The sequence below is a fragment of the Canis lupus genome, chromosome 20 (genome assembly GCF_011100685.1).
Source record: "Canis lupus familiaris isolate Mischka breed German Shepherd chromosome 20, alternate assembly UU_Cfam_GSD_1.0, whole genome shotgun sequence".
NCBI classification, from domain to species: Eukaryota; Metazoa; Chordata; class Mammalia; order Carnivora; family Canidae; genus Canis; species Canis lupus.
The window spans coordinates 57,918,321-57,937,383 of NC_049241.1; the positions used below are offsets into that span (position 1 = coordinate 57,918,321).

The 19,063-nt window shown below is 59.7% G+C and overlaps 1 protein-coding gene across 4 annotated transcripts; it reads right to left on the reverse strand.

Annotated features, from left to right (window-relative positions):
* Positions 1 to 1,945: 1,945 nt before the first annotated feature.
* PWWP3A (PWWP domain containing 3A, DNA repair factor) lies at positions 1,946 to 18,839 on the reverse strand. 4 transcript variants are annotated; one of them, XM_038568003.1, is made up of 14 exons: positions 18,803 to 18,839; positions 18,193 to 18,303; positions 17,351 to 17,436; positions 16,189 to 16,259; positions 13,892 to 14,728; positions 12,856 to 12,957; positions 10,168 to 10,238; positions 8,678 to 8,754; positions 7,975 to 8,035; positions 6,204 to 6,279; positions 5,804 to 5,854; positions 5,072 to 5,508; positions 3,610 to 3,698; positions 1,946 to 2,267 (listed from the first exon to the last, which is right to left on the reverse strand). In XM_038568003.1, exons 2-14 carry the CDS (start codon positions 18,247 to 18,249, stop codon positions 2,213 to 2,215), a joined length of 2,070 nt encoding a protein of 689 aa, XP_038423931.1. In that variant the 5' UTR covers positions 18,250 to 18,303; positions 18,803 to 18,839; the 3' UTR covers positions 1,946 to 2,212. The 4 variants fall into 4 exon arrangements, with proteins under 4 accessions (XP_038423931.1, XP_038423930.1, XP_038423932.1 ...); XM_038568002.1 differs by having other exon boundaries at positions 13,886 to 14,728; XM_038568004.1 differs by having other exon boundaries at positions 13,886 to 14,728; positions 18,221 to 18,303; positions 18,803 to 18,823.
* Positions 18,840 to 19,063: the final 224 nt, after the last annotated feature.

A 19,063-nucleotide genomic window follows, 5' to 3' on the forward strand; every position in this document is an offset into this window, starting at 1 on the left:
AGGGAGCCCGACCCCAGAACCCTGGGATCCCAACCTGAGCCGAAGGCAGACACCCAACCGACTGAGCCACCCAGGCGCCCTGTGAATTGGTTGTATTTTTCTTTGAAGAAAAATACAACCCACCGTGGGCGTCTAACTTACACTCCTGAGAGCAGACTGAGCCAACTAGGCGCCACCCCCCCACTACGGCACTTTTTTAGAATTTGTTTTTTTAGATAAACAAAGACTTGGAGAGGAGCCAAGGTGTGTGCAAGGGCAGCTCCCCGGGTCAGGAAGCAGGGACGCTGGTGTGTGGTGACCAAGCCAACTTTAGGAGGAGCTTCTGCAGGGCCTTGGGGTCCGGAGAGGAAGCAGTTGGGAGAAGGAGTGGGCCCAGGGTGGTGGGACTCAGGGCGGAGGGGCCCCAAGGGGGCAGCAGGGAGGCCACACAGAGGCTGGCGTGCTGGAGTCCAGAGGGAAGGGGCAGGGGAAAGAGACAAGACTGTCATCAGTTTGTCGTGGCGGGGGCTCCTGGCATCAAGGAATGGGGTCGGCCCCCCACAGCACCCAGGACGCCAGTCGAAAGACCCGGCCCGGTGCGTGCAGCGCCCAGTGGGAAAGCAGGGTAGGAGCCGGGAGTGAGGGGCGGGCCGACGGGAGCCTCGCGGTGGACAGGGCGCTGTGCTGGGGGCAGTGTGTCCTCCTGAGGCTGCAGAGGCAGCCCGGCTGCACCTGCTTCTCCAGGGCCCCCTCGGGTCTGCCCAGCTGACCCCACACCCCAGCTGACCCTCACCCCACGGCCTGAGGGTGAGCCCACCAGGATCCACAGTGGGCCGGCTTGGCCAGGGAAGCGAGTGGGGCTCCAGCAGCAGAACCGGGGTCCCGCCAGAGCCAAGGGAGGCCGCAGGATGAGCGCAGGCCAGGGCCGTGAGCACAGTAGGGTGCGCCCACCTCAGGTGGAACCTGCCACGGGCTCTCCCAGGAAGGGGCCGGGCCCACGCTGGACACTGGCGGGCTGTCCCCTGTGCAGGAAGCGACCCAATGGCCTGGCTTTGGGCTCCGTGGTGGATGGAAACCATTGTCGCTCTGTGGTCTCACCTGCAAGCCTGGGGCACCGTGGCTGCAGGGCCCCCAAGGACAGTGCTCCAGCCCAGGAGCCCCCAGCCTGCCCTCCTGAGCCAGGCCCAGGCCAGGTGCCCCCAGCTGACCCCAGGGTTCTCGGCCCTCCGTGGGGCCTGGGCCTCTGCCGGCCAGCACCTCCTCAGGGCTCTGCCAGCCAACCTCTCCCTCTAAGTCCTCGCTGTGGTGGCTGCTGTGGGGGAGGAGCTGCTGGGGAGGGAGAGGGAGCCCCCAGGTAGCTGACCCAGGGGTCTGGGAATGAACCTCTGCCCCATGGACTTCCTGGACACTGTCCCATCAACTTAGAAGAAAGAATTCATTTGATGGAGGCTCTGACAGACCCCAGAGTTCCCGGCTCTCCAAACACCAGGGTCCTGTGCTGCGGACCCCTGGGCACCGGGGTGACCCACCAGCTGCCTCCCGCCTCCTTTGGGCCCAGGCAGGAATGTGAACGCGGCCTCCAGACAAAGGCCTCGCTTCCGCAGGAGCCGGCCCGCATGACACAGTCCTGTCCCTGACGTTGTGACCTGCAGCCACACACACAACGACCGCGGCCACCGTGGGTGGGAGGTCGCAGCCCCCGGGCTGAGCAGGAGCCGCAGAGGCTGGCCAGGGAGACCGCACTCAGTGCCAGGCCAGACGCAGCCACACACGAAAATCCCCACGATGGGCAGGGTGCGCTCGCACGAGACTCGCTGCCCCCGGGGGCCGGGCGGACGCCGTTCTCCCGCACGGGGAGGAGACCTCGTGCACCGCGAGACATCGAGCAGCCCCGTCCGGCCTCAGGAGCATAGGCACAGGCGAGGGGGCAAACAGAAAACACGCTGTCCTGCAGGAACGCATCCGATAGACTTTCTTAAAACTCCTGTTTAATAGTGGATACAGTGCTTTTTAACATAAAAAACCAAGTGTGCACCTTATATTCGACAATACAGTACAGTCACAGGTAATGATATGCAGCAAATAAAACACGTTTTTGTTTCAAAAACCTTTCAGAAACAATACCTTCCAAAAAAGCCAGGAAAAGAGCACCCCCGGATGAGAAGCGAGCACATCCCAGGCCCGGCCCTGCAGGCAGGGCACTCCCGCCACCGACCGCCGCGGCCCTCCAGCGTCAGCACCGCTGACTCCTTTCTTCTAGGAGCTGTTTATCGAATATTTCTTTTTCCCTTCAGAAAATAAAAGGAGATAACGTCATTTTAGTAACTCATCATGCCTTAAAATATGAAACAGACCGGCCAGTGCTTCCTGGGGACGGGGTCTGTGTGTGGGGAGGCGGAAGGTTCTGGAGACGGTGGTGGGGGTGGGTGCGCGGCGGGGTGAGGGTGCTCCGTGCCCTGTGCTGTGCGCTCAGAGACGGTTACGGTGGTGAATTTTACGTCATGTGCTTTTTACCACAATTTAAAAAAAAAAACTTTTTTAAAGAGAATAAATTATGAAATTATCCTCACAGCTACCGGGGAGACACCAAACGGGACCCCCGGTAAGAGGAATGGCATTCGCGGCGCTTGGGGAGCCACGGCGACAGGAAGGCGACAGGAAGGCGACGGTAACCACGACCGCAGGGCGTGAGGCTCCGCGGAGAGGAGGGCGGAGCAGGCGAGCTCGGTGGGGGCCGCAGCGGCCGCCCGCACCGGGGAAGGGCACAGCCGTGGCGTCAGGCAGGCGGCCCGCCACCCCGCAGCGAGGGCAGCGGCAGGCGGAGCACAGGCTCACCTGCGGGACAGTCGGGCCCGTCCCCGGAGGACAGCGCGCGGCGGGGGCCGAGCACGGCGCCAACCCCGCTCCCCCACCAACAGCGTCCCGAATCCGTGTGTCGAGGGACCACCGCGACAGCCGTGGGACGCTCGGGGGCCGCCTGGGAGCCGCCGCCCGGCACCCGTGACAGACAGCGTGCCCGGCGGGCCCCGGAGACCCGGCCTGCGACCCTAGTTGAGTCTTCAGCCTGTCACTGGCACGCGGGCCCGGCCTGTTCCCAGCGCGGCTGGCAGCGAGCCCAGAGACGGGATTAGGGGCGCGGGGGCGCGGGCCCGGGGCTAACCGCCGGCCGAGACGTCTTGATCACGGCATTCTTCTCCCCGGCTCCCAGCGGCCCGGGCGACTGCAGCGTGTAATGTTTTCTCAAACGGCCTCGGCGCCGAGGTGAGGGGCGAAGGCCCGAGACGCAATCGGCGGCGCCGGCTGAGGGTGATTGGCACGGCGGGCTCGGCACGCGCCCGGGGGCACCCGGAGGACAGCACGTCGGCCGTGGCGCGCCCGGGCTGCGGTCCAGCTGCACCTGCTCGGGTGGCAGGGGGCTCGCCAGGGACCGTCCCCGCCGGCCTCACTGGGGCCTCGGCAAGTGCCGGCCGACAGCTCCCGGCGCCCTCGAACGCGTGCAGCGCGTCCACCCGCTGCCACCCGGGCCGGCGTGTCGGGGAGGGACCTCCACCGCGGCCACGGGCGCGAGGGAACGCCAGCCCCTCCGCACACACCTCCGCCGCCTTGGGAGCGGCGCCCTGAGCAGCCTACCGGTAGCCGAGGGACGGTCCCCTGAGGTACTTCTCCTCGGCCGTCTTGTAATCCACGGCGTCCACCGCCGCGATCGCGCAGATGATGGCCTGCAAGGGGGCAGAGGGCGCTCAGCCGAGGGCACGGGCCGGGCCGCACGGGGAACTCAGGGCTGCGCGAGGGCCCAGGACGGCTCTGCCTGAAGGGACGCTTGCCGTGTCAGTGAGCCAGGCTTTTGGATGACACCATGAGAGTTCGTGTCCCTAGAACCAGAAAAAGGCACGGGACCGAAACCAACAAGCCCACTCGTGAGCATTCCTGAGTTCACTGTTCAAACAACTGGAAAAATACATCATCCGAGCACAGAGCACGTCTGACGTTGAGGAACCCTTGTTCGTTTCTTCAGAAGCAGCAGCAGAACCCTGGTCACTTCCGATGTGACTTTTTATTTTCTGAATAATTATTCATTTGAGAAGAGGGAGGAGGGAGAGAGTGTACAGGAGGCACAGAAGCAGAGCGGGAGCCCAACGTGGGGCTTGATCCAGGACCCCGAGATCGTGACCTGAGCTATAAAGGCAGATACTTCATGGTTGGAGCCTCCCAGGCACCCCTGGCAAGTGCTTTTAAAGCCCCCCCATGTGGGGACACCCGGGGGCTCAGCAGTAGACCGTCTGCCTTTGGCCCAGGGCATGACCCCAGGGTCCTGGGATGGAGTCCCGCATGGGGCTCCCTGCAGGGAGCCTGCTTCTCCCTCTGCCTGTGTCTCTGCCCACCACCCCCTCTGACTTTCATTAATAAATAAATAAAATCTTTAAAAAATTAAAAGCTTAAAAACAAAAAACAGAGCCTTCAGGGTCTAGAACAGAGCTCACCCCCTGCCCCTACCCCGGCACTGCTGACATCAGGCAGGTCAGTTAGGAGGTGACCCGGCACCGTGGGGATCCAGTGGCCTCTGCCCTCACCAGCAAGAACCACAGCCATCCCCACACGGGACCACCCCTTCCTTGAAGACACACACTGGAGCACCCGAGCATGAAAAAAATGTTTGGGAATTCCCCCCCAGTTATCTGGGGGAGGGAGCAGGAGATACAGACAGAGGTCGCCGATCCAAACGGGCGTCGGGCACAGAGGCTTCCAGACAATACTTTCCCTTTGTACGTATTCGAAAGCTTCTTGTCACAAAAGGAGAGTTTTTGAGTTGGGTAACTCCTCCCGCACACGCTCCTGCCCCCTCAGACCCTGAAAACCAGGGATCCCGTTGTGCTCCCGCCAGCCGAAGCCCGGCTGGGCCTCCGGGGGATCACGACTCCCTTGCCGCCGCCACATCTGTTCTGCAAAGGTTTCCACGTGCACATGGCTCTCGTGCCCCCGGCCTGAGGTCTCAACACCGAGGCCCTGTCACCCTGCAATGGCCTCGCGGGCGGCCCGGGGCCCTGGCCGCAGCCCCCACCCCACCTGCGGATGGGCTCTGGCCACCACTCACTTCGGGGAGCAGGACATCCAGGATGAACCGGATCCTGTCGCCGTTGACCCGAGCCAGCGTCCTGCTGCCCGTCTCCTGGTAGACGCCCTGCAGGTACTTCACCACCAGGTCCAGCTGCTCCTCGTCCTCCAGGTACGTCTCCACGCATGTCATGTACTGACCCGAACTCAGGAACGTGTTCAACCACCGGGACGGCTTCCTGTTCTTCAGGATGGCCCGCAGGTGACCCTCGGCGCCCCTGGCTTTCACGATGTATTCCACCAGCTTCTGGTTGGCGCGGTCCCGGGCGGCCCGGGAGCGGTCGGGGAGGACCTTCCTGCAGGGCTGCCTCCTCCCCTGGGGGCTCCCCGCCACAGGCTCCTCGGGGTCCTCCTTGCTCAGCTGGGGGAACCTGGTCCCCAAGACGTCCTGCTGAATGGACTTGCGGACGGGATAACCTGCGGGGGAGCGACAGGTCCGTGGACAGCCGGCCTGTGGGGGGGGCTCCCTGCGGCCTTCCTTTGCTGCGTCACTAGGGGGTGGCCCAGGGAGCATCGACACCCCCACCTCCACTCCTTGATGACACAGGGCAACAGGCTACGGGGTGATCATCAGTTCACCCAAAGCTTGGGCGGCAGAGGGCAGTCAGGACGTCCCCAGGGGTCCAGCGTCAGGCTGGGGACACGGGGCAGCCTGCACCCAGGCGCACCCCCTCCCGAACGTCCCACCCCCAAGAGGACTTGCCGGACTCACTGATGTCGGCAGCGTAGTATTCTAGGAAAGAGCCAGCAAAAGAGCCACAGCCTGCAGAGAAGGCACGAGAACAGCCATGTCACAGTGTCAGACGTGGCACCGGAACGGCCCCGCGGGACGCTGGGTCACATGTCTGCCTCGTGTCTGCCCCACCCGGACCCCTGCCCACGAGGGCCGACGGCACACCTACACCAGCGCCGCTGTCCGTGCCACATCCTGGGGGCGGCTACACACCAGCTCGGACTCACAGCGAAGTCTGCCTTCCGTTCACACGCCGCGTTTCAGCCCTCGCCTGCGTGTCTGCCCACCTCCCTTGCTGGGGACAAGCCTGTTGCGGACCACAGGCCCACGCTGTGCCCCAACCCGGTCCCCGTGTCCAAGGCCGCACAGCCCCACGTACCGAGCCGGACCCTGTAGTCGGTGATCAAGGAGACGCACCAGCCGATGGCCTGGTCGAAGTCCTCCTTGGCCTCGTTCTGCAACAAGACGCAGACAGCAGGTGTCAGCAGGAAGCCAGGGGGGCTCTTCCAACCCTTCCTGGTTCCTCGGGTCCTGTGTCCACGGCAGGCAGGCCCGGGAGACGCCCCCGTGTGGGGCTGCCGCCGCCGCACGTGCAGATGCACACGGAGGCCCAGGGCTGCGGCAGGCGCTGCTCACAGAGCCGTCACGGGGGAGCTGAGCGCTGTGGGGCAGCAGAGCGGGGACCCTAAACAGGAAGGAGGCAAGCATCCCAACGTGGCTGACGGTGCCCGGAGAAGACTTCAAAGTCGTACAAAACAAACCCTTCTAAGAAGAGTCTTTGTGTCCTTGGTTTAGAACAGCGTCGGCTCGGTCGGAAGTACTGTCCTAGGATGGAAGGACGCTACCGGGGGGGAGGCCCAGCTGGGCCTCAAGGTCCTCACCTGCCAACGGAGGACAAGCCCCCGCCGGCCCTGTGAGGACAGGAGCTGGGACGATGGCCCACTGGCCCGATGGATCCCCCCCGCGTCACCACCACCCCGGCCCAGCCCTCCTCCCGTCGTCCAGCACTAGTCCAGCCCGCGGCAGGTGCGAGCCGGGGACAGCAGCTGGTGCCGCTCCTCGCTCAGGAAGGCAGAGCTCAGAGCCATGACCCCGACGGCCCTGCTGCCCATCAACACCACCCAGGACAGTCCAAACGGCGGCTCCAGGGGGAGGCGCTCTTGCCACCTCCACGGCCCCTCAGTGACCTAGTGCACCCAACTTCACAGAGGAGCCTGACTCTTCTCAGGGAGCAGGAAGTCGGGCAATAGGCATCATCCCAGTGTCTGGATTACGCGAGGCCACACGCCGTCTGGGTCGTAGAACAGAGTTCTTTGTGTGCTTGGAACACAGACCTCAGAGCAAGATTCCTGCCGTCCTGACAAGCCCCCACCCCCACCCCCACCCCCACTCTGGGAAAGCTATCCAGATCCCCGAGAACGGCCATGGGGTCAGGGCCGGCCACCGGCCGGAAGGGCGGGCGCCCAGCTGGCGGACTTGTGCTTGCCACGGCTGGCCCTCTTGCAGAACCGGGCTCTGCTCACAGGCACCCTGATGGGGACTGGGTGCCCAGCGCAGACGGCTGCTTGGAAGCTGCTGTGAACAGACTCACAGGCGGGGAGCAGGACCGCGTCACAGGGACACGCACACCAGGGGAAGGAAACGAAGGCCGGGGTCCGATGTGGGTGCCCGCTGTGCTCAGGGCCTTCACATCAGTCCACCAAGAAGGCTGCCCCATGACACGAAGCCTGGAGTCCGCTCACCGGGCTGGGACAAGAACGCCCCCCGCCCCCCCCGCCCCGGGCTGGGTCTGCGGCCTGAGAGCTGTTATCCCACACACAGCACCTCAGGGCTGAACAGACAGCTGACGAGCGGACACGCGCCTCGCGCCTCATGCCTCATGGGGCGCCATCGTGGCCCACGCGGCCGAGCACCTGGGCCCCCCCCACACGCGTGCAGGCCTGCTGTGCCCACGCCCTGTGCAGGGGCAGCCTCCGAGCCACCGTGCGCTTTGAGGAGCGGGCCTGCACCCGGGCAAATCATCCTCTGCGCCAAAAGCCCAACTCCCCAGGGGTGGCGGGCAACTTCCCAGAAGAAAGAGCTGGAAGCCGGGCCAGCAGACCACAGCCACCCAGGCGGCCGCTTCGCACGGGCACCGACAGTCCACCTACCAGAAGTTCTTGTTTCTCTTTACAGTCAAAGTGCTTCAATCTTTTGAGAGACACCGTGATGCTGGAAGCAGAGAGGGAAGGTTAACGTGAAGCAACTACATCTCGTGACCCAAGACAACGTTTTCCTTTCCTCTGATGGAACTAGGAGGGGCGGCGGGGGCCTCTGCCCCACCAGCTGCCGTGGAAGCCCCCGAGACGGTTGCTAGGGGACGTGGCTGGGGCCACCATGTGACTCACGCACACCCCTGGCCACGCATGGGAGGTGGAGGCAGCACCTGAGGGCCAGAGGCTCTGAGCTGTGTTTGCAAAGCACCCTTCGAGCAGACAGGCACGTGCGTGTGCATATTCACCCCGGGATTAAGTGGTTAGAACTAACCAAATGGCAAAACAGGTGGAGGCAGGGTTGCCGCTCACAGCACCTGCGACCACCAGAGTGTAGCAGAATTCGTGGAGAACGGGCGGGATCCACTGAGCGTCTGACTGGGCTGCCTTTCAAAGGCAGCAAATAAAGTTTTGAAAACTGGATGGTCTGGGCAGTCCGTTTCAACAGCCCTGTGTGGATTCCTCCTCCAGGAGCGGGATCACAGGGGCACGTGAGCTCGACCTGGCCCTGGACCCCAGCCCCCTCCCGACCATCCCAGCACCCCCGAGCCAGCAGGCCTTCCCCCGGGAGGCATTTGCAGAGAGCAGATGGCTGGGTTACCCTCTTCCTTTTGGGTCCATGTGCCCCTCGATAAAGAGCACGCTGGCTTTCTTATCTCTCCGCCTGACGCTCTTGACCTGTTGGCAAATCCAACAAAATAAAGCATCAAAAACCCAGAAGAGGTGAGGCTTTTGAAATACCTCCCTGACAAGGTGGCACAAGGCTGGCGTGTGATAAGAAACGCTGCTGGCTGGGGGTGACCAAGGCAAAGCCCCCGGGTCAGATACTCAGACACCTCCCTCGTCTGCTTCATGCCCCACTCTCACTGCTCACGTATGAGCAAGACCAGGCAAGATTTCGCTGTGTTTAATAGAGAACCACACTTACTGCTACCTCTGCACACCTGCGACTCTCCCCTGGCCCGCCCTCATTTTCAATATCAACGTCCTCTATATCAATATTTAGTATGGTACCCACTCGAGTGGTGCTACAATAACCACTTAACACTAGCACTGAGCAAAGTGAGCTCAGGCAGGTGGGACAAGCCAAGGATACAGAGGCAGCGATGCCTGACTCAGAGCAGCCTCCTCCCCGCCCGGTGCCCGTGTTCCTGCTTAGCTGTAAACCAAGAGCTTGCCCTAGGAACATGCGACCTTGGAGATCCCTTACTGAGCAGGGCCCCCAGGGGAACTGGTAAAAGTAAGGAATGAGGAGAGGTCCAGGAAAAGGGTGACAAACGTGGGTGGACACGAGCACCCGCCACGAATGAGTAATGAAGGCCGGCCAAGGGACCCCCCGAGTGGTGCTGAGACACTACACAGAGACGCCCACTTCATCTGCACGTCTGCTCAAGCTACACATTATGCCCAGCAACACTGCACGGGTATCAACCCCACTGTCGCTACAACCAATCTGTCCCATCCAAGGAGGCCAGGCTGCCCTGCTGAGGGTCAGCCTCACGGCGACAAGAGCAGCGTCTTTGGATCCTACTGGTACCGTCCCAATTTTAACATCACTGTCTCTCACTACAAGGTGAAGGCCTACTGGAGCCAGGTTGGAGGGGGATAGAGGAAGACACTGGGTTGAAGAGGGGAAGAGCTGGCCTGCTGCCTTGGCCTAAAAAACAGACAGCCTGCACCGTCCGGACACACCAAGAAGGCAGAGCCAGGAACTATACGGTGCTGTGGCCCACCCATCGCACACACACGACCAATCCCTACTATAAAATCTGAACAATTTAAAAGCTTCCTCAGGAGAAAGTCTGAAGTGCCTGGTATTAGAAGCCAGCAAGGTGCAGACAAGTTCTTAGGCGGGTTTTCCTGAGCCTGCTTGCTCCTGATCGGACCTCGGAGCCTTAGGCTCAACTACACCAAAATGATCGAACTCCCCTTACTCAAGTCAATGTCTCCAAAAACCCTGCTTAGAATGTTCATCCCAGCACTGGTTTTTCCCAGTAAAGAAATTTCCTGGGGTCTAGCTGACCCGAACGGGGGGCGAGTGAGCAGAAGTGCGGGGCCTGCAGCCAGGTGCCAGAGGCCACCGGTGCTTACCACTGCCGGCCAGAACGGGTATTTCTGGTGTTTAAGCCAGACCAGCATTCCAACTTCAAAGGAGCGTGGTTCTAGAATTAAAAAGAAAGACAAAAAGACGAACAGCAAGTCAGATCTGCACCACGCACCAAATGCAACAACTGAAGAAATGCAACCATCAGATGGCATTTAAACCTAATGCTCTCATCAGAAGCCCCAACTTTTGAAAGGTAGCCTTGCAACAACGCTGGCACCTGAGTGCCGGGCATGTGCGTGCTGCTGAGCGGAGACAAGCAGTCCTGGTCAACTGCATACCACCTTTGCCACTATGGTGTAAATCTCAAATTATTCCAGATTAAAGTATTTAAAAAAATAAAATATTTTAATTTTTTTAATTTATTTATGATAGTCACAGAGAGAGAAAGAGAGAGAGACAGAGACATAGGCAGAGGAAGAAGCAGGCTCCATGCACCGGGAGCCCTATGTGGGACTCAATCCCGGGTCTCCAGGATCGCGCCCTGGGCCAAAGGCAGGCGCCAAACCGCTGCGCCACCCAGGGATCCCAAAAAATAAAATATTTTTTAAAAAGAGTGTGGCACAGGGGCGCCTGGGTGGCTCCTTTGGTGAAGCACCTGCCTTTGGCTCAGGTCATGACCCCAGGGTCCCGGGACGGAGCCCAGCATCGGGCTCCCTGCGCAGCAAGGAGCCTGCTTCTCCCTCTCCTCCTGCTTGTGCTTTCTGTTAAAAAAAAAAAAAAAAAGTGTGGCACAAAAGCCCCAACAAAAGAACCAACTTCCCAGGAAATTCATCAGTCTGAAAAACTGGGCTTTATCTTAAAAGGGGGGGGGGGGGGAAACACCAGTTACTAAAATCATCTGGTAATGAATTTATGAAAAAAACTTAACAAGATTTCCAACCAAACACAAAACTCCAAAACAGATCACTTAAATGTTGAAACAATCAGCTAACAAAACCTCGCAGACACGAGGCTGCTTTTCCAAGCAGAACCAAGACGAGCTCTGTTCCAGCAGCGCCCCGGCGGCCGGCGAGGCGAGGAGGCAGGTCTGCAGATGGGCGAGCGCCCGCAGAGTGAGCAAAGGACGACCATCATCCATCTGGTGAGAAGCGTTTGGTTTTTAAGAGAAGCGTCAGGGCCCCATGAGGACAAAGAGGTCACGGGTAAGGCCTCCACAGACATCAGGCTGCGGCGGGTGGGGGGCAAGACAAAATCAAACGGGAAGCAAAAAACCAGGGGGATTCGAATGCACACCTCAGTTTCACCTGCCCCTCCAGCCCTGCCGGCAAGAGCTGGGAGGAAAATCCCCTTCCGGGAGAAGCTGGGGAACCCTTCTCCAGCCAAGCAAGTCCAGCTACTGGGAACTGAGCCTGCAGAGCTTTCCCAAAGGTACACACCAGGCACACCGGGGCCCCACAAGGCGTGCATCACTCTAGGTACCTGATGGCCAGGGAGGGCTCAGTAAGGAATAAGCAGTTCCGCAAAGAAATCAGAAGACCGTGAGCCAGTGTTAACTCTGTCGGGGTTATCACTGAGGCACAGAGGCCAACGCACAAGTGTGAGCACGCTGATAGACCAGCCCGCAGTCGGCGGAGGAACGAGTCCCAGGGGCACACCCTGCTCACAGCGCCGGCATCGGCCCCCTGAGGCACAGGGGGTCACCCTTGGAGGTGAGGCCCCCTTTCCATGTACTGTTTTTGCCACATCTTGTGAATCTATAATTATTTCATGATGAAAATGCTAAGAAAACGCCACACTGGGATGCCTGGGTGGCTCAGTGGTTAAGTATCTGCCTTCAGCTCAGGGAATGACCCTGGGGTCCCGGGAATCCCCCATTGGGTTCCCAGCAGGAAGCCTGCTTCTCCCTCTGCCTGTGTCTCTGCCTCTCTCTTGGTGCCTTTCATGGATAAATACATCAAATCTTAAAAAAAAAAAAAAAACACCACCAGACTATGTTAAAAACAAATGGTCAGGGACGCCCAGGTGGATCAGTGTTGAGCGTCTGCCTTCGACTCAGGGCGTGACCCTGGGGTCCCAGGATTGAGTCCCGCATTGGGGTCCCCACAGGGAGCCTGCTTCTCCCTCTGCCTGCGTCTCTGCCTCTCATGAATAAATAAATAAAATCTTAAAAAAAAAAAAAAAAAAAACAGTCAATGGGAAAGTCTAAGGACAAAATTCATTCTCAGTGATGTAGCCCATGACACAGAATAACTTGCTGCCGGCTGTTGGTTCGGGATCTGGGTCATCTTCCTGCAAAGAGGGCCGGGGGGCACACACCTGCGCACGTCTGCTCTGGCTCGGACTGCACATGTGGGAGAGGGCCCCAGAGCCCCGATGCCCCGGGCCCAACAGCCATCCCCAAAGATGCGGAGGCAGCACCAGGCCATACCCGAATGGTGGCGACAGGACCCAGCTCTCCACCCGGCTGTCCTGCCTTCCCACGGAGGGGACAGGACAACACATAATGGGGGCAGCATGCTGGCAAGGAGGGCTGGCCACTCTCCTCCCAGGGAGGCCCTCTTCCCTTTGTGTGATTACCCTTTAGACGAAGGACAGAAAACACAGCACTTCTGAAGTTGTCTGTTCAGCAGAAGGAAAATGAAGCGGCGAGAGGCCTTTAGCTGAAGCCGCCTCTGCCCAGGGCTCACCACAAGCGGACGCACACGCTCCTCGGGCTGCTTCTCGAGACTTACCGTGATATAAGAGGATTCTGGGTGGCTCCTCATCATCCTCATCTTCCTCCAGGATGGAGTGAATGGGATTAAACTCCATTGAGTCTCCGGAGGACTGTCGGTCTGCCAATGATGGTAGATTAGACTTTCACTATCACCATCTCGGGAGCTCAGCCCAAGGAAAACATTCCATGATACGGGACCGTTAACAAAGATAAAAGATCCCGAGTCACAGACTCACACCGCCAGATTCATATCAGGTACACGCTGATTAAAGTACGCTCTGCTCGAGAGGAACTAAAGGAGAGGCAGAGGGCGAGGGACCCAGGCTGCCGCGTCTAGACGCGAGGCGAGTGCACAAAGCAGCAACCTAAGCAAGCCGAGGGGACGAGCATGGGGAGAACAACTTCTAGGGCCCACGCAGCGCTGGGGACACGGGGACAGGGTGCGACTCATTCCCCGCAGCCTCTGCACCTGCTGGGACACGGAGTTCAAACACATGAAGCTTAAACTCCGGGCAGAAGCCCGAGCCCGCATGGGGCCAGCCCGTCTGGAGGAACCGAACCCCACAGAAACGAACAGCCCTCAGTCAGCATCCCGAGTAAGAGGGAGATGGCGTCGTGCAAATGCAAAGAGCCACAGGGCATGACTTCAACCACAAAAGTAGGTCTCCACGGGCACCTTGAAAAAGTCGGGAGCCTTCTGAGTGAGTTAATCACTCCCGAGACTCCTGCCCACTCAGCGGGAGGCCGCCGTGCTGCTGCGCCGTGTGCCGCTCCCCATCAGAGCCGTCCTGGGGCCGCAGCCCCCAGGCTCGTGCCCCACGGCCTCTCCCATTCAGAACAAAAAACGACATGAGGATTCAGGACTAGTTGGAAGTAATCACAACCCGGTGGGAGACCCGGGTGGAAAGGAAACAGGCAACCTCTGCTCTGCCAGTATTTTGATACGTTCGCATTAAGAGCAGGTCAAAAAACACGAGTGCCTGACCCGCGTCAGCCATGGGAACCCAAATCCACCCCGCCAGCACAAGCGACTCTCGGCCACAGACCTTTACCTTCCTCCACCAGGATGTGAAGATTTGTCTCCTCTGTGGAAGCACAGGGGGCAGGCAGGCCGAGTTTGGCAGCGCTGCGCAGAGTCATGCGTCCCCGGGGCCCCTGCCTGGGGCATGGTGCTGCCCCCGGCTCCAGCTGTGTGGCGGGCAGCCTCTGGCTGCCATCTGGGCAGGGCCGCTTGGCAGGGCGGCCTTGGGCATCTGGGCAGGCTGGGCGCCCCGGGGCCGGGAGCACCGCAGGGCCACACCATGGCAAACCCGGGTCTTCCCCTTTGGCACACAGACCCTTCTCCCTAACTCTGGGAGGTGAGCCCGAGGTTGGCAGGCTGCTCTCTTTTTCGCCATCTCCCTCCGAGACCGAAGGTGCTCTCTGACACAAGCTGGGCTCCTGCGCTAGACTTCTTCCCCTTTTACTCGGGGTTGTCCGACTTCTGCAGCACGTTCTCGATCCACCACCATCCTGAGAACCACCTCTGGCTGAGGGGACCACCAAGGCTTGGGGGCTTCCACTTTTCCCGAGCTCCTTCTTGTGGTCCACTTTGCCCTTGGGGTCCTTTCGACAGGTGGGTGAACCCGACAGCCTTGGGTGTACACGTTCCCTCCTCTGAGGTCCAGAACTGCTCGGCACATCTTCCCGGAGACAAGAAGAGCTGGGGTCACAGAGCGAGGAGGCCAGTTCCGTGGGCTTCTCTCGTGAGGACAGAGCAGTTCTTTCTTCCCTTGAAGAGCTTTCTGGAGGCAAACCGGTTCTCTGGTTCAAAACATCCAAAGCCACTCGAAGTGAGCGTCTGTAGGCCAGCTCCTCCAGGGGTTCAGCAGGAACCTCACCCTGGGACGCTGCAAGGATGGGAAGCAAACAAAGCCTGGTGAGACCAGACGCTGTCGTCAGGGCATGGCCACCTAGGGCTGACTCGGTCTTTCGCACCTGAAGGGAGGACTGACCCCTCTCAGCTACAGCTTTCCCAAAGGGGGACAAGGCCACAAAACAACAGCTATTGTCCGAAGCTGCGGGACTCCGCTTTTCTAAAAACAAACTGACTGACCCCAACCTGATCGGGTTAGAGATAAATCCCTCCAGGTCACAAAAAAATACTGCCAGCAAAATGTACTCAGACGCTTCCTAAATCCTCCCAGCCTCGCAGCTTCAACTTCAATCAGGCTCAATAAAAAGCCTTGCCAACTCCATAAAGAACTCTGCCGGCAACGTGTTCTTGGGTGGCGGCGGGGGCGAGGGCCAGCCGATGAAAGGGACCCATTGTGGGCTGCTGGATTTTCCGTACTTCTGTGCGAGGGCGTTCAGAGCCAGAAAAGAGCATCACGGGCCTGGAGACTGCAGCCTGACCTCCTGGCTGCCACGGCCGTATTTACTCATCCGACACACAGACGCGGCACCATTTATGTGAAGGAGGTGACGGGTGCACTATCGCAACTCAGCGGGTAGGGCACCTCCATCAGCAGCCTTTTCCCTGCTTACTGGTAAAGGCCCTACGGACCAGCAGCCCCCGATGCGACCCGGGCAGAGGACGTGGAGCGTCCGAGAGGCAGCGGCTGACGCTGCCTAAGGTGCCCGCTGGATGCCACGTGCACCAAAAGCGGTTTTTCCAAACATGTAGGAAAACGGACTCTGGTTTATGAACGCCATGGAAAGACTCCTGGCCGATCTTTCCACGAGACTAACAGCTTACGGCACAGGGAGTATGTGTCCCCGCTGGAGCGGAAGGTCCTCCTGCTTAGTTAGGTCTGTCAGGCTGCCACCAGGTAAGGGCACAGCCAGCCCCGGCTGCGCAGAGCTCGGCCCTCCCTCCCACCAAGGAAAGGCAAAGGAGCTGGGGGTCAGTGTTCCATCTCCAACCAGCCTCACCCCACGGGGAGAGCGCCGGCAGATGAGGGGCACCCGCCAACGATGCTGGTCACATAGCCCTTTCTCCCCGGAGCTCAGCTATGGAATTTAAACATAGAACTCGCTGCTCTCAAACCCTGGGCAGAGAACGAACCAGATCCAAAACCCACTTTTACAGCCTTACTGTGGGACTGGGGCGGGAGGGGGAGGTGGACAGCATCTTCCGCCCTCGCCTCATGGAGGCAAATACACACTGGAGGCCACGGGTGTGACCAGAGGTCCCAATGCTTGCGACTGACCACAATGGCAGTCGACAACAGGATCAGTTCTGGGGTAAATTCTGCAAAGGTCTAAGAAAATAGATCCCTTTCCTTCTCCTTCGGCTCAGGGTCACCTGGAGAACAGGGTCTTTCCGTCTCCCACACCATCCCTTTGTCACTTAGGGATGCGCTCTTACCCAGGGAGGAAGCGATCCGTTCGATGTGTGCTGTCTTCAGGATTTCCACTTCTGTGCTTCTCACCTCAATTCTGCAGGGACAGAAACACCCGTTATCCGCTGCCAGCCAAGGCCACAGAGACGTTTTCAAACATGTTTTTCTTTAGATAACAAAAGAATTAGATTCATTTTCTTCCTTCTCAACCTTCTACTTTAACCAAAAGTCACAGCTTGAGGTTAGAGGCAGCAAGGACCCTGGTGAATGTGGCTTTTTTTTTTCCCCTTTTAAGACAGAAAAGGTTGGTTGAATTTAAGAATAAAAATGAATTCAAATTGTGACTTTTATGAGGCAAATCCTACTTTCAACTGTACAAATAACTCCTTTGTTAGATTTTCAGAGTAGATGATAATGTCACTAAAACCTGTTTACAGCCCAGCAGGTGTGTTTTAGTTTAAAAGGATGTGCTTTCCTTTTAAACTCGAGCATTCAATTACCTTCCCAGCCGCAGGGAAAGTGTGAGCTGGGAACTAAGCGAGTTTAGGAGGCCGCTCTGAAGAGGGACGGGGACCTGGGGAGGCTGGAAGTGGAGCTGACGAGGTTTTACTCTTTCTGAATTGGGAATTCTTCCCTTAGACACAGCAATACCACAATCATACGTGATCTGGGCATTTTAATCATCCCGAGTAATATTATGTCCTTCCATCTCCGGGTAAGCAAGAGCGAGAGAGTAATGCGCTTCCACACGATCATGTGTTTGCCTTCTGAATGCTAAACAGTAGCATCTTACTAGATGGACAGGCTGAAACATCAAACATTTCAAAATTGACGGCCTGTCACTCAAGTTTCTGAGAAAAAGACACACAAACCCGTGGGAAGGAAACATCCCTATGTGAACCCCCAACAAGTTTCCCCTGCGTATAACTTATATTTATTCAATTCCTATACGGATCTCTCACACGGAATACATCATACAGACCTTCAACTTCCAAACAGACGTAAAAAAAAAAAAATCCACTTTCCTTTTAAGGTTATCATGAGCACAACTCTGTTACAGTAGCTGAAAAATTACTAAGACCTTAAAAGCAAATTCACCTTCGGGGGAGGTGTGTGCAGTATCAGAAGTCCGACTCAGAAAAAAAAAAAATAATAATAATAATATCAAGAAACCCCACAACACTTAACTTTTCATCTAGGGAGAGTATCTGAACGCTTAGGAAAACTCCTTTTTTTCTCTTATTTTTGGTTGACGTCTCAGTTCTGGCCAACACCTACATTAAGGGGGAAAACAATTGTTACCGAGATGTAACGGTTAACAGAAAAAAAAAAACAACAAAAAACACTACGAGCTCCGGATGGAAACGCAGCAGGAGATTCTTAAAACCTACAACCCCCGGGGCCTCCAGCAACCTCCTGTCCAAACCCGTACTTGGAAGATGGGGAAACCGAGGCACAAGAGGTCAGAGGCGGGCCGGGCAGCAGGCCCGGCTGTGCCTTGCAGTTGGGCACGCTCCCCCACTGCTTGCTGGAAGGTGTCCCCAAGGCACTGCCATGATTTACTCTCCCAGGGCTGCCTTCCAGATACTCCCTCGAGCCTCGAGCCACACGCCGCCCAGCGCGCCTTCTTAAGGCCGAACCTGTTGTCTACTTTTTTTTTTTTTTTTCAAATTTATTTGTGATAGTCACAGAGAGAGAGAGAGAATGAGGCAGAGACACAGGCAGAGGGAGAAGCAGGCTCCATGCACGGGGAGCCCGACGTGGGATTCGATCCCGGATCTCCAGGATCGTGCCCTGGGCCAAAGGCAGGCGCCAAACCGCTGTGCCACCCAGGGATCCCCTGTTGTCTACTTTCTATGCATGGACCAGACCAGGCGCTACTCCTGGAAGCCAAGCCCTGCAAGCACCAGCCCAGACACCCGGCTAAGCGGGGGCAGAGGAGCGGTGCCAAGTGCCGGGGCTCCTAGGTCTCCCCGGATGCACAGTGTCCGCGTCCCCCCGGGTGGCAATCGCGGCGGGACGGCTGTCACCTTGGCAGGCCACAGGCGCTGCTCCCACCTGCACAGCACATACTGGGCGTCCGTCATGACTGGGACGCATGTGGCACAAGCGGGGCGCCGGCAGCTCCGACGCGGGGTGCCCTGCAACACAAGGGCACAGGGTGCACGGGGTCAGGGGTCAGGCGGGGCGCTGGGGCCCCCGCAGGCCCGACGCCCGCAAACGGCTGCTCCGCGGCCCCAACGCCCGGCTCGCACCGCCCCCCGCGCGGGCTGGACCGCGGGGCCCCTCAAAGGACGGGGACAGCTGCACGCCCGAGCTCCGGGCCGCCGCCCACAGGCACCACGGGGGGGTCCAGGCCGGGGGTGCACGCGGCGGGGCCCGGCGGGGGGGCGCCCGCGGCAGGCTCGGCTCGGCTCGGCTCGCGCCCCGGGGCCTCCGCGGCTCGCCCCTCCCCCCAGGCCCGGCGCCGCCGCCTCGGCCCCCGCCCCCGGCCCGCGGGGCGCAGCCCACAGGGCTCACCGGGCGCCCGGCCTCCGCAGCGCGGCGTCCCCGAGCCCCGCGCGGAAGCCGAGGAGGCCGCGGAGGCCTAACGGCGTCCACACCCGCGCCCTCCCCGCCGCCGCCCGCGCCCGCGCTCACCGCCTCCGCCGCCGCCGCCGCCCCCCGCGGCCCGGGGGCGGGGCCAGCCTCGCGGCGCCCTCAAGCCCCACCCCCGCCGCCGACCAATGGGGCGCGCGGACCCGGCCCGGCCCCGCCCCTTCCGCCCGGGCGGCCGTGCGCGGGCTTGACTGACAGGCGCTGGGCGGGCGCGCGCGGCTGATTGACGGGCGCCGGGCGGGCGGGCGGGCGCGAAGCCGGGGGGCGCCTCCGGGCGCTGACACCCCGCCTCCGGGCGCCGCG

Bases quoted from the DNA above. Each gene is read 5' to 3' on its own strand.
- PWWP3A (XM_038568002.1), bottom strand. From the start codon at position 18,249: ATGACGGACGCCCAGTATGTGCTGTGCAGGTGGGAGCAGCGCCTGTGG. The intron at 16,260-17,350 runs GTTAAGTGTTGT...CTGTCCCTGCAG, and splicing joins ATACTCTCCCTAGATGAAAA to AATTGAGGTGAGAAGCACAG. The intron at 10,239-12,855 runs GTAAGTCTCGAG...TTTTAATTCTAG, and splicing joins CAGAATCCTCTTATATCACG to AACCACGCTCCTTTGAAGTT.